The sequence below is a fragment of the Dendrobates tinctorius genome, unplaced genomic scaffold, assembly GCF_039654945.1.
Source record: "Dendrobates tinctorius isolate UK_male_01 unplaced genomic scaffold, ASM3965494v1 ptg000127l, whole genome shotgun sequence".
Lineage (NCBI taxonomy): Eukaryota > Metazoa > Chordata > Amphibia > Anura > Dendrobatidae > Dendrobates > Dendrobates tinctorius.
In genome coordinates this window covers 906,584-920,734 of record NW_027361795.1, presented here as the reverse complement: position 1 = coordinate 920,734, position 14,151 = coordinate 906,584, and the positions used below count along the sequence as shown (strand labels likewise).

Here is a 14,151-nt window from a genome sequence, read left to right as displayed (position 1 = left end):
TGATTGACAGCTCTGGCTTCATAGGGCCAGAGAAGGGTGGAGATAGACGGAATGACCCCCACCGAGCACCTGTACTTGGTTTGAACAGTCATTCTGTGCTGACAGAGCCCTTTTAACAAGCAAAATCCTTCTCCTGGGTGGAAGGCACTGGAAACGCAAGCTGCTCAGTACAATTGCAGAGCAGACCCTGATAAGATTTATCTATTGTGTATGGCCAGGTAGACACAAAGGCATTGGAGTCCTTATGACTAGTGGCCTTATCGGGTAAGAACTGTGGAATCAGGGTAGAAGGCAAGTCATCCAGTCCCTTTTACTAGTATTGTTGAAATCAATTTGGGTCCTTAATTATAGTTTTCTTTATGTTTTTACTTCTTAGGAACCGAGCAGTCAATGTTGAAGAAAGTGTGGATGGTGTGGTAGGCGACATTAGACAAGCAAGGAAAATTCTCCAGGAAGCTGAAGACAAAATACGTGGATCTAGCACATCTTTGCGGCAAATCCAGGATCGATTGCAAGAGGTGAGGCATAATACGGATTACCTACTTTATTACAAAACATAATGCGCCCCTTTAGTGACTGAGAACAATAACTGTACAATAATCAGAAGATATCTTTATCAACTGATTACATCTAACCATGTTCTCCAGTCGCATTAGGGGATATTGTCGTTATCATGAGTGTCATGATCTAGGCCGGGTTTTCTATCCTGTCTCCCTTTCCCGGTCTGATCATGTCAAGGGTTAACTTTTCTCTGCTTCATTCTGGTGCCAGACTGGCTATTTCTCTTCACTGCATCCTGCAGGCGGTGTCAGTTATAGTTTCTGTCTACGGCGTGAGTAGCTGACTCCGTGTATACCCTGATATGTCCTTCTGCGGTTGCTGACTTTGCCCGCATTTCTTTTGTTCCCCTCTTCCTGTCCCGACTCTGGGTTCCCCCTTTCATGTTTTGGACTCTCTGGTATTTGACTTGGCTTGGACCCTGACCTGCTATTTGTCTCTTGTCTTTGGTATATCTGCTCCTAACTGGTACTAACCCATTTGGCTTGTTTCTGACTCTGTATTTGTTAATTCCTTTGGTACTGGGCTACAGACTAATATCGACCCGGCTTATTTAACTATTCTGCTGCCACCTGCTTCTGTAGCCTCGCTGCTACACTGCAGGTCTGCTCTTGCTGTGTGCAGTCCTCCCTGCACTCTATTGCCATCTAGTGGTGCTTGCATTTACCTGCATAGCAACAGTGTGACAATGAGGTTATAAATGGAAAGGTTCACATGTGTACAAGGAGGATAATCTATTGTATAACTGAAAGAGGACCTGTTCCAAGAACTAAAGTGGCCAGTTGTTGCTCTTATTTTATGGCCCTTGTTCCCTTGAGTATTGTTTTTTTTAATTTTAATCCACCATATGGTTCCAAAGATTTTATGGTCTTTACAAGGAGGTGTGGCTAGAGGGTATTAATACAGAGCAGCCTAAAGACACGCCCCAGAGAATCCTGTGAGTAACACCCACTTGGTAAAGGCCATAAAGAATAGCACTAAATAAAAAGGCCTGTATATCTGGAACTATATGTAACTATATATAAAAAAAATGGAATTTTTGGGGGTGGTAAGAGCAAAAATCGGACAATTTAGATCTGGTGACAGAGTCTCTTTAAATTATATGTCAAAAAAAAATTTGTTTTCTTCTATTTTTAAAAGTAACCAGAATAAATTATCTTTACAGATTGAACAAGTTCTGGGCCCTGTAGAAAGGGGGCTGTCAGATGTACATGATCAGCTTCAGGCCTTTACACAGCGAGTTGGGAATTTGCGTGAGAAAACTGCAGAGAATCTACAGCATGCTGGTCAGGCCAACCAAGCAGCTCATGGAGCCCAAAGGAAAGCTATGGATGCACAACAGGTAAAGTGGTACAGATTGGTGAAATTCACTGAGGGGGTTGTCCCACAGGCAACATTATCATCTATATACAGGATGACAAATATATGATTGGTGGGGTGACTGCTTAGACCTGTGTATACTACACTACAGCTCCATTCACACGAGGAGTTTGAGGTTTTCCGTTCTCATCATTGGTGGTGGTTCCAACCAGACTCGGACTGGCCCATAGGGAAACAGGGGAATTCCCTGGTGGGCCCCTGTGCAGATCTGGGCCTCCAACTACACTGTAAGGGCAGTATTTGGCATAATTCACTTTATTCACTCTGTACAGAAAAAAAGCAGCATCTCATTCATTAACCAAACTACCCAGATTTTGTATTAGATAGAAATATAGGTAAATTTGTGAATGAGGGTGGTGTCAAATTTGTATGCAGGTGAAAAGTGGGCCACCCTTAAAGTCAATGTTACCGGTGGGCTCTTGGCACCCCAGTCCGACACTGGTTCCAACAGTCAGACCACCAGTGATCACACATTTATCACCTATCCTTTGGATAGTTGTTATGTGGTGTTTATCGGACAACCTTTTTATGGATAATAATAGAGAATATTCACCCTTGCTCGATGATTACACTGATTTATTCCTTAAAATACCTCAACCATGGTTGGGGCTTGAATTTGTATTATAGGGAACTAAATCCAATACATAAATACCATTTTGATTACCTACACCTACCATTAGAGGGGGCTATAGAGCCTACTATATTCCTGCACCAATAGAAGAGTAATAACCAGTAGACAGCCCCTCCTAATGGTGACTTCAAAGACCCCCCATTATCTTATTCAGCTGCAATGATCTGCTAAAAAGGAATCTGAACAGAATTTTGTGCCTATAACTCATGTTAAAATGTTGACAATGCGGAAACTTTACTAAAACCACATTTTGTACACTGTTCGTAGCTCACTGGAGTAAATGAGACATTTATTAGAAGATCTGTTCATGTGCTGGAAAATCTCTGGTGTAAATTATCCTAAATGTATCAGGCTATGGGAGGCCATATACATTCTTATGTTCTGAAACAACCTGCCCCGTTTCTTAAAAATAGGAAAAAAAAGTGCGGAGAGCGAAGTAAAAATGTCGAACATTTTCGGAAAAACAGGATAGTAGCAAACATTTTCACTTTTCTCTACCCGTATTCTTTATTTTCTAAACATTTCGGTCAATTTCCTCGAATAACTTTAATGAGAGCCTTGCCCTCATAAATGGGTGAGTGGAGATATAGTCACATCACCTACCAGCCGCACTGGAGCAATGTCCTCGACATGTTGGGCAGCCCTGTTACATGTTTCCCTTATTTCTGTTATTTCTATCATTTAGGGTCTAGACGCTATACAGGAAAAATATGCCTTGTTAAAGAACCGCTTAGGCCAAGCATCCAGTCTTGGTGCCCAGGGACAGAAGGTCAAAGATATCAAGATGGAGGCTGATCAGCTTTTCGGAGAATCAGAGAAAATGCTCAAAAGGATGAATGGTAAGAGAAAATTGTGTGTCCCCGTGCCTGCTAGTCAAAATGTGCATCTTACGCAGGAGCTGGTTCTATTAATAATTTATGTTACTGGAGGGTTTCAATCTGTCAGAGGGTTAATACCAGCTTACTGTGGGAGAAACATAATGAATGGCACAGTCTGACGTCTTCCTGTTTTTATATTCCTCTGAAAGCTTCCCACACATTTTGTACAAGCGTCTACAAGTCTTACAATATGTTCCCCGTAAGATTGCCATAGGCCTTCTGTTCACTGTCAAGATCCCCACGGAAGTTGCTACAGATTTCTATCATTCGTTGTTCAAAAAACAGACCACCGTTCACCCTGTCATTATGGATTTTGTTCTTAATGGAGATTTCTCGTGAACAAAAGTTAATTTCATTTCACCAGAGCTGTTCAAAAGAAGCTGAGCTGTGATTGGTTGCTATGAGCAACAGTTTTCCTTGCAACCAATCACTAAGCATCTCTCATTTCACCAGAGCTGGTTAAAAGAAGCTGAGCTGTGATTAGTTGCTATGAGCAAGTTTCCCCACTTGACAACACCTCAGCAGACACTGACATGGTGGGAGAAATCTAGCATCCCTGGAAACATAAGCTCCCAGCCATTGTCTGCCCGCCAAAAAGGAGCAGAGAACACATGACAAAAATTAATACCCCCTCCCATGCCCATATACACATCACACATCCTCCATCCTATAGGCACATCTTCCCTCTTAAAGGGATCATTGGTATGGAAGTCAGAGCAAATCCATCCAGAGCTTTGGTTTTGACCCAAGGCCTCTCTTAAAGGGATCCCCGGTACAGAAGTTAGGACCGTTCCACTCAGCTCTGTGGTTCTGACCCCAGGTTCTCTTAAAGGGATCATTGGTATGGAAGTTAGGGCAAATCCACTCTGCACTTTGGTACTGACCCCAGGCTCTCTTAAATGGATCTCCTGCATGGAAGTTGGGGCAAATCCCTCAGCGCTTTGATTCTGACCCCAGGGTTCTATTAAAGGGATCATTGGTATGCAAGTCAGGGCAAATCCACTCAGCGCTCTGGTTCTGACCCCAGGCCTCTCTTAAAGGGATCTCTGGTATGGAAGTTAGGGCAAATCCAATCTGCGCTTTGGTACTGACCCCAGGCCTCTCTTAAAGGGATCTCTGGTATGGAAGTTAGGGTAAAGCCCTCAGTGCTCCAATTCTCACCCCAGGCTTCTATTAATGGGATCATTGGTATGGAAGTCAGGGCAAATCCACTCAGCGCTCTGGTTCTGATGCCAGGCCTCTCTTAAAGGGATCCCCGGTATGGAAGTTAGTACCATTCCACTCAGCCTCCAGGCTGATGGGATGATGTGGGTTATTAGGGGTAGTAGTCCGGTGGCTCTGGCTGACGGGATGATGTGGGATATTAGGGGGCGTAGTCCTGTGGCTCTGACTGACGGGATGATGTGGGATATTAGGGGTAGAAGTCCGGTGGCTCTGGCTGACGGGATGATGTGGGATATTAGGGGTAATAGTCTGGTGGCTCTGGCTGATGGGATGATGTGGGATATTAGGGGTAGTAGTCTGGTGGCTCTGGCTGATGGGATGATGTGGGATATTAGGGGTAGTAGCCTGGCGGCTGTGACGGGATGATGTGGGATATTAGTGGTAGTTGTCCGGTGGCTCTGGCTGATGGGATAATGTGGGATATTAGGGGTAGTAGTCCGGTAGCACTGGATGACGGGATGATGTGGGATATTATAGTGAATGTGGCTATGGGGAGTGGGCGGGGCTCTACACTCAGCTTTATATATAGATATAATCATTATAATTTGTTATAACTAACCGTAGCTAGTCAAAAATAAAATCCAGAACATCACATTGAATTAATTATATAAATTTATTTGCATTTTGAAGTGAGAAATAAGTATTTGATCCCCTACCAACTATTAAGAGTTCCGCCTCCTACAGACTAGTTAGACTCTCCTAATCATCACATTACCTGCATTAAAGACAGCTGTCTTACATAGTCACCTTTATAAAAGACCCCTGTCCACAGACTCAAGTAATCAGTCAGCCACTCTAACCTCTACAACATGTCTTTGTCAGTGGAAAACTTACAAAATCAGCAAGGGATCAATTGTTTCCCTCACTGTATATGATGGGCCCGATATGATGAACCCCATATATTACTCCAAACATATATAAAAAAATGAAATCCTCGCCTCTCCTCGCTGCTCCTCTCCGAACTCCTCAGCGTTGGCATCTTCCGACTCTCTGTGCTGTGACTGTTCAGGCAGAGGGCAAACAGTCTGTGTGAACTTAGCTTAGGGCAATATGTTTGTTCACTTTGGAATGTTCCCTGGACGTTTCTCATTCTGGAACCTTTCCTGGACGTTTCTCATTCTGGAACGTTCCCTGGACGTTTCTTATTCTGGAATGTTCCCTGGATGTTTCTCATTCTGGAATGTTCCCCGGACGTTTCTCATTCTGGAATGTACCATGGACGTTTCTCATTCTGGAATGTTCCCTGGTCGTCTCTCCTTCTGGAACGTTCCCTGGACATTTCTTATTCTGGAATGTTCCCTGGACGTTTCTTATTCTAGAACGTTCCCTGGACGTTTCTCATTCTAGAATGTTCCCTGGACACTTCTCATTCTGGAACGTTCCCTGGACGCTTCTCATTCTGGAACGTTCCCTGGACCTTTCCCATTCTGGAATGTTCCCTGGACGTTTCTTATTCTGGAATGTCTGGAATGTTTCCTGGACGTTTCTTATTCTGGAATGTTCCCTGGATATTTCTCATTCTGGAATGTTCCCTGGACGTTTCTCATTCTAGAATGTTCCCTGGATGTTTCTCATTCTGGAATGTTCCCTGGACGTTTCTCATTCTGGAATGTTCCCTGGATGTTTCTCATTCTGGAATGTTCCCTGGATGTTTCTTATTCTGGAATATTCCCTGGATGTTTCTCATTCTGGAATGTTCTCTGGACGTTTCTCACTCTGTAATGTTCCCTGGATGTTTCTCACTCTGGTTTGTTCCCTGGACGTTTCTCACTCTGTAATGTTCCCTGGACGTTTCTCACTCTGTAATGTTTCCTGAACGTTTCTCTCTCTGTAATGTTCCCTGGACGTTTCTCACTCTGTAATGTTCCCTGGACGTTTCTCACTCTGTAATGTTCCCTGGACGTTTCTCACTCTGTAATGTTCCCTGGACGTTTCTCACTCTGTAATGTTCCCTGGACATTTCTCACTCTGTAATGTTCCCTGGACGTTTCTCACTCTGTAATGTTCCCTGGACATTTCTCACTCTGTAATGTTCCCTGGACATTTCTCACTCTGTAATGTTCCCTGGACGTTTCTCACTCTGGATTGTTCCCTGGACGTTTCTCACTCTGTAATGTTTCCTGGATGTTTCTCACTCTGGATTGTTTCCTGTACGTTTCTCACTCTGGATTGTTTCCTGGACGTTTCTCACTCTGGATTGTTCCCTGGACGTTTCTCACTCTGGATTGTTCCCTGGACGTTTCTCACTCTGTAATGTTCCCTGGACGTTTCTCGCTCTGTAATGTTCCCTGGACGTTTCTCGCTCTGTAATGTTGCCTGGACGTTTCTCACTCTGGATTGTTCCCTGGACGTTTCTCACTCTGTAATGTTCCCTGAAAGTTTCTCACTCTGTAATGTTCCCTGGACGTTTATCATTCTGGAATGTTCTCTGGACGTTTCTCATTCTGGAATGTTACCCCAAATCAATTTATAAATTTAACTTATAGATAAAACACAAGTACTGACCAATATTTTTCTCTCAGATAGTCTTTTCTTATTATTAGCTGACACACCTCAGTGGACATTATGAATTCTCATTACTGGAAGAAAATGATGAGATGTGGCTGAAGAAAATGTGTCAAATGAGATTGACAAGAAATCCATGATGCTGTTAGTTCAACCCTAAATTGTTCTTTTGAGATTATCTTAGATTATTTCCTTTTTTTCAGAAATTGAAGGTGAGCTTCGAATGGGCCAGCAGTCTGTGATGAATAAAATATCTGAGTTGCAGGGCATGGAAGATGAGGTCAGGAGCCTCCGAGATCACATCCGTACCAGAGCTGCCTTTTATGCAACCTGCAGGGATTAAAAGCAATGTGACATTTCCATTTTTCTGTGTCAAAATTTTACTTGAAAACTCTTCATTCTCCGCTTGTGAACAAATGGTCAATATTTCAAGCTTTATGTCAAAATTGTATGGGTGATTTTTAACACCCTTGAAGGGTGCTATTACTTGTGTCATTTTCAGTGTTTATGCAGTTTTTAGAGACAAAAAAGAAATAAAATAAAAATTCAGTAGTTATTCTACTCCTTTATCTGTTAACCATAACCACCTAAAAAGACATGTAGCTAGCCCCCGTAACACAGAACACTGGACATAACCAAGCAGAATTCCCCCACTTTGGAGCTATGTACATACACTGGCACTGGTGAATCAACCTATAGTAAATTTCTTGTGTCGTTCATTTTTTATGTTACATTAGTTTATTGCAAAGCATAATTGATCAATATTCTGTCCTTTAGCCAAGATTCAAAGTATGGGCCTAATTCCGCAAGGTTTATGCTAGAATTCTAGCATAAAGCACCCAGAAATGTCTCTAAATTTTTGTGCAATCTGAAGTTGTAAAAAGATTTGTGATTTTTGTTGGTTTTTCACCAACCCCAACCAGCTATGACAAAGTGGGCTCAGCAAGGGTAGGATGGGGCATGGAGAAGTTCAGCTGGCAAATTAATTAAAATTTACTTCAGCCAGAAATGTATTCCAGTCCCTGACTGGAGTAACATTTCTGAAGGACGCGAGTGCAAGTTACATGCACAACGCCAGTCTTAACCCCTTAGTGACAGAGCCAATTTGGTACTTAATGACCAAGCCAATTTTTACAATTCTGACCAGTGTCACTTTATGAGGTTATAGCTCTGGAACGCTTCAACAGATCCCGCTGATTCTGAGACTGTTTTTTCGAGACATATTGTACTTCATGCTAGTGGTGAAATTTCTATGATATGACTTGTGCTTATTTATGAAAAAAATGGAAATTTGGCAAAAGATTTTAAAATTTTGCAATTTTCAAGCTTTTAATTTTTGTACCCTGAAATCAGAGAGTGGTGTCACACAAAATAATTAATAAATAACATTTCCCACATGTCTACTTTACATTAGCACAATTTTGGAGACATAATTTCTTTTTCTTCATAAGGGTTAAAAGTTGACCAGCAATTTCTCATTTTTCCAACAGAATTTACAAAACCATTTTTTTAGGGACCACCTCACATTTGAAGTGAGTTTGGGGGATCAATATGACAGAAAATTCCCAAAAGTGACACCATTCTAAAAATTGCACCCCTCAAGGTGCGCAAAACCACATTCAAGAAGTTTATTAACAGTTCAGATGATTTACTGTACAAGAACTAAAGCAATGTGGAAGGAAAAAATGATAATTTTACTTTTTTCAACAAAAAATTAGTTTGGAACCAAACTTTTTTATTTTCACAAGGGTATCAGGAGAAAATGAATAAAGTCCAGCTTACCAGTATGACATCATGGAACTCGGAGCACGGATCCGCCGTGTCAGGGCATGGAACAAAGCAAAATAGAGGAAAATCCAGTTTCACGAAAAAGTGAAAAAATCCATTTCTTTATTCACTTAAAATTTCAGAGATCGAGGATACAATATCATGACTAAGGGTGCTGCGACACCAGAAACGCGTTGATAATGCATTTTTTTGCTGCTATTTATTCTGATATTGTATCCTCTATCTCTGAAATTTTAAGTGAATAAAGAAATGGATTTTTCACTTTTTCATGAAGCTGGATTTTCCTCTATTTTATCAGGAGAAAATGGACCACAAAATTTGTTGTACAATTTCTCCTGAGTACACCGATACCCCGTATGTGGGGAAAAGCCATTGTTTGGGTGCATGACAGGGCTCAGAAGAGATGGAGCACCATTTGACTTTTTGAAGGAAAAACTGACTGGAAACAATGGCGGGTGCCATGCCGCGTTTGGAGACCCCCCTGATATACCTAAACAGTGGAAACCCTCAATTCTAACTCCAACCCTAACCCCAACACACCCATAACCCTAATCCCAACCCTAACCATATCCCTAACTACAACCCTAACTCCAACACCACCCTAACCCTAACAACACAACCATAACCACAACACAACCCTAACCCTAGCCCCAACCATAACCATAGCCCAACCCTAACCCTCGCTATAACCCCAACTATAACCTAAACCCTATCCAAGCTATAACCCCAACTATAACCCAAACCATAAACCTAACTGCAACCCTAGCTCTAACCCCAACCCTAACAATAGTCCCAACCCTAACCCTAATGGAAAAATGGAAATAAATATTTTTTTTATTTTATTATTTTTCCCTAACTAAGGGGGTGATAAAGAGGGGGGTTGATTTACCCTTTTTTTATCGTTTTGATCACTGTGATAGACCCTATCACAGTGATCAAAATTAACCGATAAATTTCCTATTGTTGCTGGGTGTCGACGGCCACGGGACATCACTGGGGGATGCAGGAGGGTCCAGAGACACCGGATGTACTGAGGGACCCCATTTCTCTCTCCTCTGATGTGCTAGATCACATCAGAGGAGAGAGAAATTTGAAATCGGACTTTTTTTTTGTAGTCGCTGTTATTCTGTGAATAATGGTGATTGCAACACTGGGGTCGGTAAAAAACAACCCGAATCATGAATTCAGAATTTCAGACGCTGGGGGGCGTTATCCACTTATTTCTCAGCGCTGTTAAAAAGTGGCGCTGAGGAATAAGTACCCTTAACTGCTGCCGTTAAAAGGTGTATCGGCGGTCGTTAAGAGGTTAAAGAGAATGTGTCTCTAGATTTTTACTACTCCATCTTAGAACAGCATGATGGTGGAACTGAGACCCTGATTCCAGCAATGCATCACTTACTTGATTGCGTATTGTATTTTTTTTTATAAAATCACTATTTTATCTGCTGAGATCTGCTAGTTCTATCAATGCTGAGCTCTGTATCAGCCTGCTCACATCACTGATTGGCAACTGCGTGCACTGTGCATAGGCAGTATAATTCCAGTCACTGGTGGGGGAGGGATTATACAGAGCTCATTAACATAGAGAATTGCATAACAGTCAGTTTACTAGTCATCTAGTGATAGTCTACTGCTGATAAAACAGGTATTCCTTGTCTATCAGCTGGAGTAAGTGATACACCACTTGAATCAGGGTCTCTGACTTTATATTTTGCTGCTCTCAGATTATGTGGCTAAAATCTGCTGACAGATTCCATTTTAATGAATTGAGATCTAAGTGTGTATACTTCACATCAGAAATCAAGCAAAAATAATACTGAATTTCTTTACACCAAAATACCAATGCCCAGGGCCTTGGTAATTGTAGTAAATCTCCCAGCCAGACTGATGTTTCTGTTCTCACTGAATTGTTTCTACTAACATTCTGCTTCACTATAAACTAGCATGTGCAATTTAACATCTTTGTCTTTACTGTATTTGGTGCTTTTCTATATATTTCATCTTATAAACCAGTATTGTTACTGAGAAGTGTTATTTTCTGCCAAAGGTGTCTTAATGAGAATTTATCAGTAAGTTCAACTTCTCCAAACCATATATATGGATATGCAGGGCTTTGAAATGTAAATCTATCTACACCTTTATAACTTTTATCTGTTGCTGCCTTCTCAAATTAGCATATTCTTTAATTTGCAAATGAGGCATTATGTGTACTGTTCATGACAGAGCACTTAAGGAACCTTTACCTCCCTATGTTGTTTCCCCATCGCCCCCCAAAGCCTTGTCAGCTTGATTGATAAGGTTACTACCTAAGTGTCGTCAGGCACCATTCAAGGAAATCAGACAGTGCATTACCAATAAAGCCAAAGTAGCTGGTGCTAAGCGGAGAAACAACCTGGGGAAATTGAGCAATGTAATGTGCTCTGTCACTCCCACAGCATTTACCACTTTATTTGCATAGGACTGAAAATACTAATTACTTGGGAATGCAGCAACAGGTAGAATATAAAAATTTACATTTCAAAGACCTGAATGCTCATATACACAGATTCTGGGGATGCAGTGATCTTAGTAACAGATTCGCTGTCTATGCATAAATGTTCAATAACTGCTGTTAGAGAAAATAGCTTGGAATAGGGCCTTATCCAAGATATTTGAGGCTGATACAATTAGATTGTACTCACCAGATGGAGTTATTATTGTAGTGTACAGGATTATCCGCTGCAGCAGATCCACAGTTCACTATGTGACAGAAAGTGAATGGGAAAGTGTGGATTCTGTGCCGCTGAATAACAGTTGCGAGAACAGTGGCGTTGTTGGAGCCGGATTGACCTCAATGTACCCTGTGCCTGTATGTATGTGGCATTTCCTGATGAAGAAGTCATTGCACTTCGAAACGAGTTGCGTAAACTACACTTTGGTACATGAATATTTCGGGACCTTCAGTTATCCGGCGGCGCAGATCATATCCACGCTTTCCCATTCATTTTCTATGCATAAATGTTGGCATATCTCCAAAATTACAGCTGATTCTGCCAACAACATAATGGGACATATCTGTAAAAACTGGCTACTTTTTAGAGAGTGCAAACTTAGACTCTAGAGTCTTAAAAAGCACCACAAGCAGTGGCTCTTACTGTTTGATAAATCTGCCTAATTTTAAGTATTGTTTAGCCACACCCTGTCTCCAATAAGCCACACTCCTTTATTAACAAGGCCACAGCCCCTAGACAAGTAGTAATAACTGGGGTCAGACTTGCGAGAAACTCGGACGAGTCTCGCTCGTCAATCCCCTTCACTGCTGCTGGCAATCGGGACGGAGTGTGTGGCTGCATGTCTTTCTATGCAGCCGCTCGCTCCGGTCCCGAGTGCCGGCGGCAGTGCCGGGTATTGACGTATGAGACTTGTGCGAGTTTCTCGCAAGTCTGACCTCTGCCTAAAACTGATCATACATATGGTAAAATGAATGAAAGACAGATATTGGTGCAAATTATGTCAGAATTCTGATGCATTTAGCTTGATAAATATGCCCTCTAATGCTTCGGGCAGCTCATATTTCTACATAAATGACGTGTCCACGTGTATTGTAAAATGTTTTCAGTTTACATTTTTTTTATAACCAGCTAGTTTCATTGTTTTTGGATTTATTGGAAGTTGTTACAGTGTTTTACGATTACTTAGGGTATTTCCATCTCCAAGATCCTATCTCAATATATAGTAGGTGTAAAAATAATATTAGCAAATAACGCAAATTAAAAATGTAGTATAGTTCTTCAGTTTCTCTATATCACCATATGAAGAACATTATAGAAGCTTAGGTATCAATGGTTACGACCAATAGCAAATAGCGAACTATTACTATACAATGGTCATAACCATAGATACCTAAGCTACCGCAATGTCCTGCACATGGTAAGAGATGTAGCGAATCAGAAGAACTATACTACACTTCTAATTGAAGTTATTTGCTGATATTATTATTGTTACACCTAGTACATATTGGGATAGGATCTTGGAGATGAGAATACCCCATTACTGTTGTCTGTCCAACCCTTGGTTGCTATTGCTTAACTGCTAAGGTCCAAGCCAAATGTATTGTGTCACAGACTTTTTAACTGGATAACATCTTATATGTATTTATTTTTATCACAACCTGTACAGAAAAATAAAGACACAATTCATTACATTGAGTTTCCCTAGTCTGTTTCGGTTTAATAAAATTGGAATATTCTTTTGAAAATTATAGTGTACAGACATGGCCAGAATTTGAGACTGACACAAATTTTGCCTTTCAGACAGCATGTGTCACGGGGGCTTAGTTCAACTAAGGCTGAAATACCCGGGGCCCCTGTGGTGTCCCTTTACTAGGGGAAACCCTGTCTGACCCTCAACCCAGGGTTTTTGCTGAAGGTGCAAATGCCTGAGCCTCCGACCTTTCCTTATCTCCTGCTCAGCCCTGCACTTAACCATCCACCCTCCACCCAGTGAGAAGTCACCACCAAAGCTCCCACACAAATAATGACAGACAGGGAGAACTTAAACTGCACTGCGCCGCACACACACAGGAATAAACAGTAATGTGAACAGGGCACAACTAAACACAAATATGGGAAGGAGAAAGGATAACGACGGATCATACGACACCAGATATGAATCTCTCTCTTGAACACCTCCACTCCAGACCGGAACCACTTGGTATGAAACACAAGCTATAATCGGCGACGCCCATAGGCCAGCATGACTATTTAAAGACCGTGGGCGTGACTAACCATCCAACCTGGTCTCCAGCAGGATTAACCCCCGAGAGCCTGAAGATCAGGCCGGCGCCACTGAGGCTATAGTGGCTGGAGGTGGAACTACCTCTGCCTGCCGGATGCTGTGGTGTGAACAGCGTCCGACATGACAGTACCCCGTCTTCTACGAGGGACCCCAGGGCCCTCAAGACTCATAGGACCTGGCTTGTCCGGATGACGACGGTGAAAAGAACTGACCAGCCGATCCGCATGTATGTCTGAGGCTGGAACCCAAGACCTCTCCTCTGGACCATACCCCCGCCAGTGCACCAAATACTGAAGAGTACGGCGTACTACTCGAGAGTCCACTACCTTGGCGACCTCGAACTCTAACTCGCCATCCACCATGACTGGAGGTGGCATCGGCGTCGTGTCCACCAAGCCTACCACCTTTTTC

General features: G+C 42.1%; 1 protein-coding gene across 4 annotated transcripts in view; it reads left to right on the top strand.

Annotated features, from left to right (window-relative positions):
- LAMB3 (laminin subunit beta 3) overlaps nt 1-13,147 on the top strand; it is a 100,069-nt gene extending 86,922 nt beyond the window's left edge. For all 4 annotated transcript variants that reach the window (XM_073542416.1, XM_073542417.1, XM_073542418.1 and 1 more), the window contains 4 exons: nt 377-518; nt 1,724-1,900; nt 3,255-3,408; nt 7,380-13,147. In XM_073542416.1, coding sequence (XP_073398517.1) covers nt 377-518; nt 1,724-1,900; nt 3,255-3,408; nt 7,380-7,519 — 613 coding nt within the window. In that variant the 3' untranslated portion in view covers nt 7,520-13,147. The remainder of the gene's footprint in view (nt 1-376; nt 519-1,723; nt 1,901-3,254; nt 3,409-7,379) is intronic.
- The last annotated feature ends 1,004 nt before the right edge of the window (nt 13,148-14,151 follow it).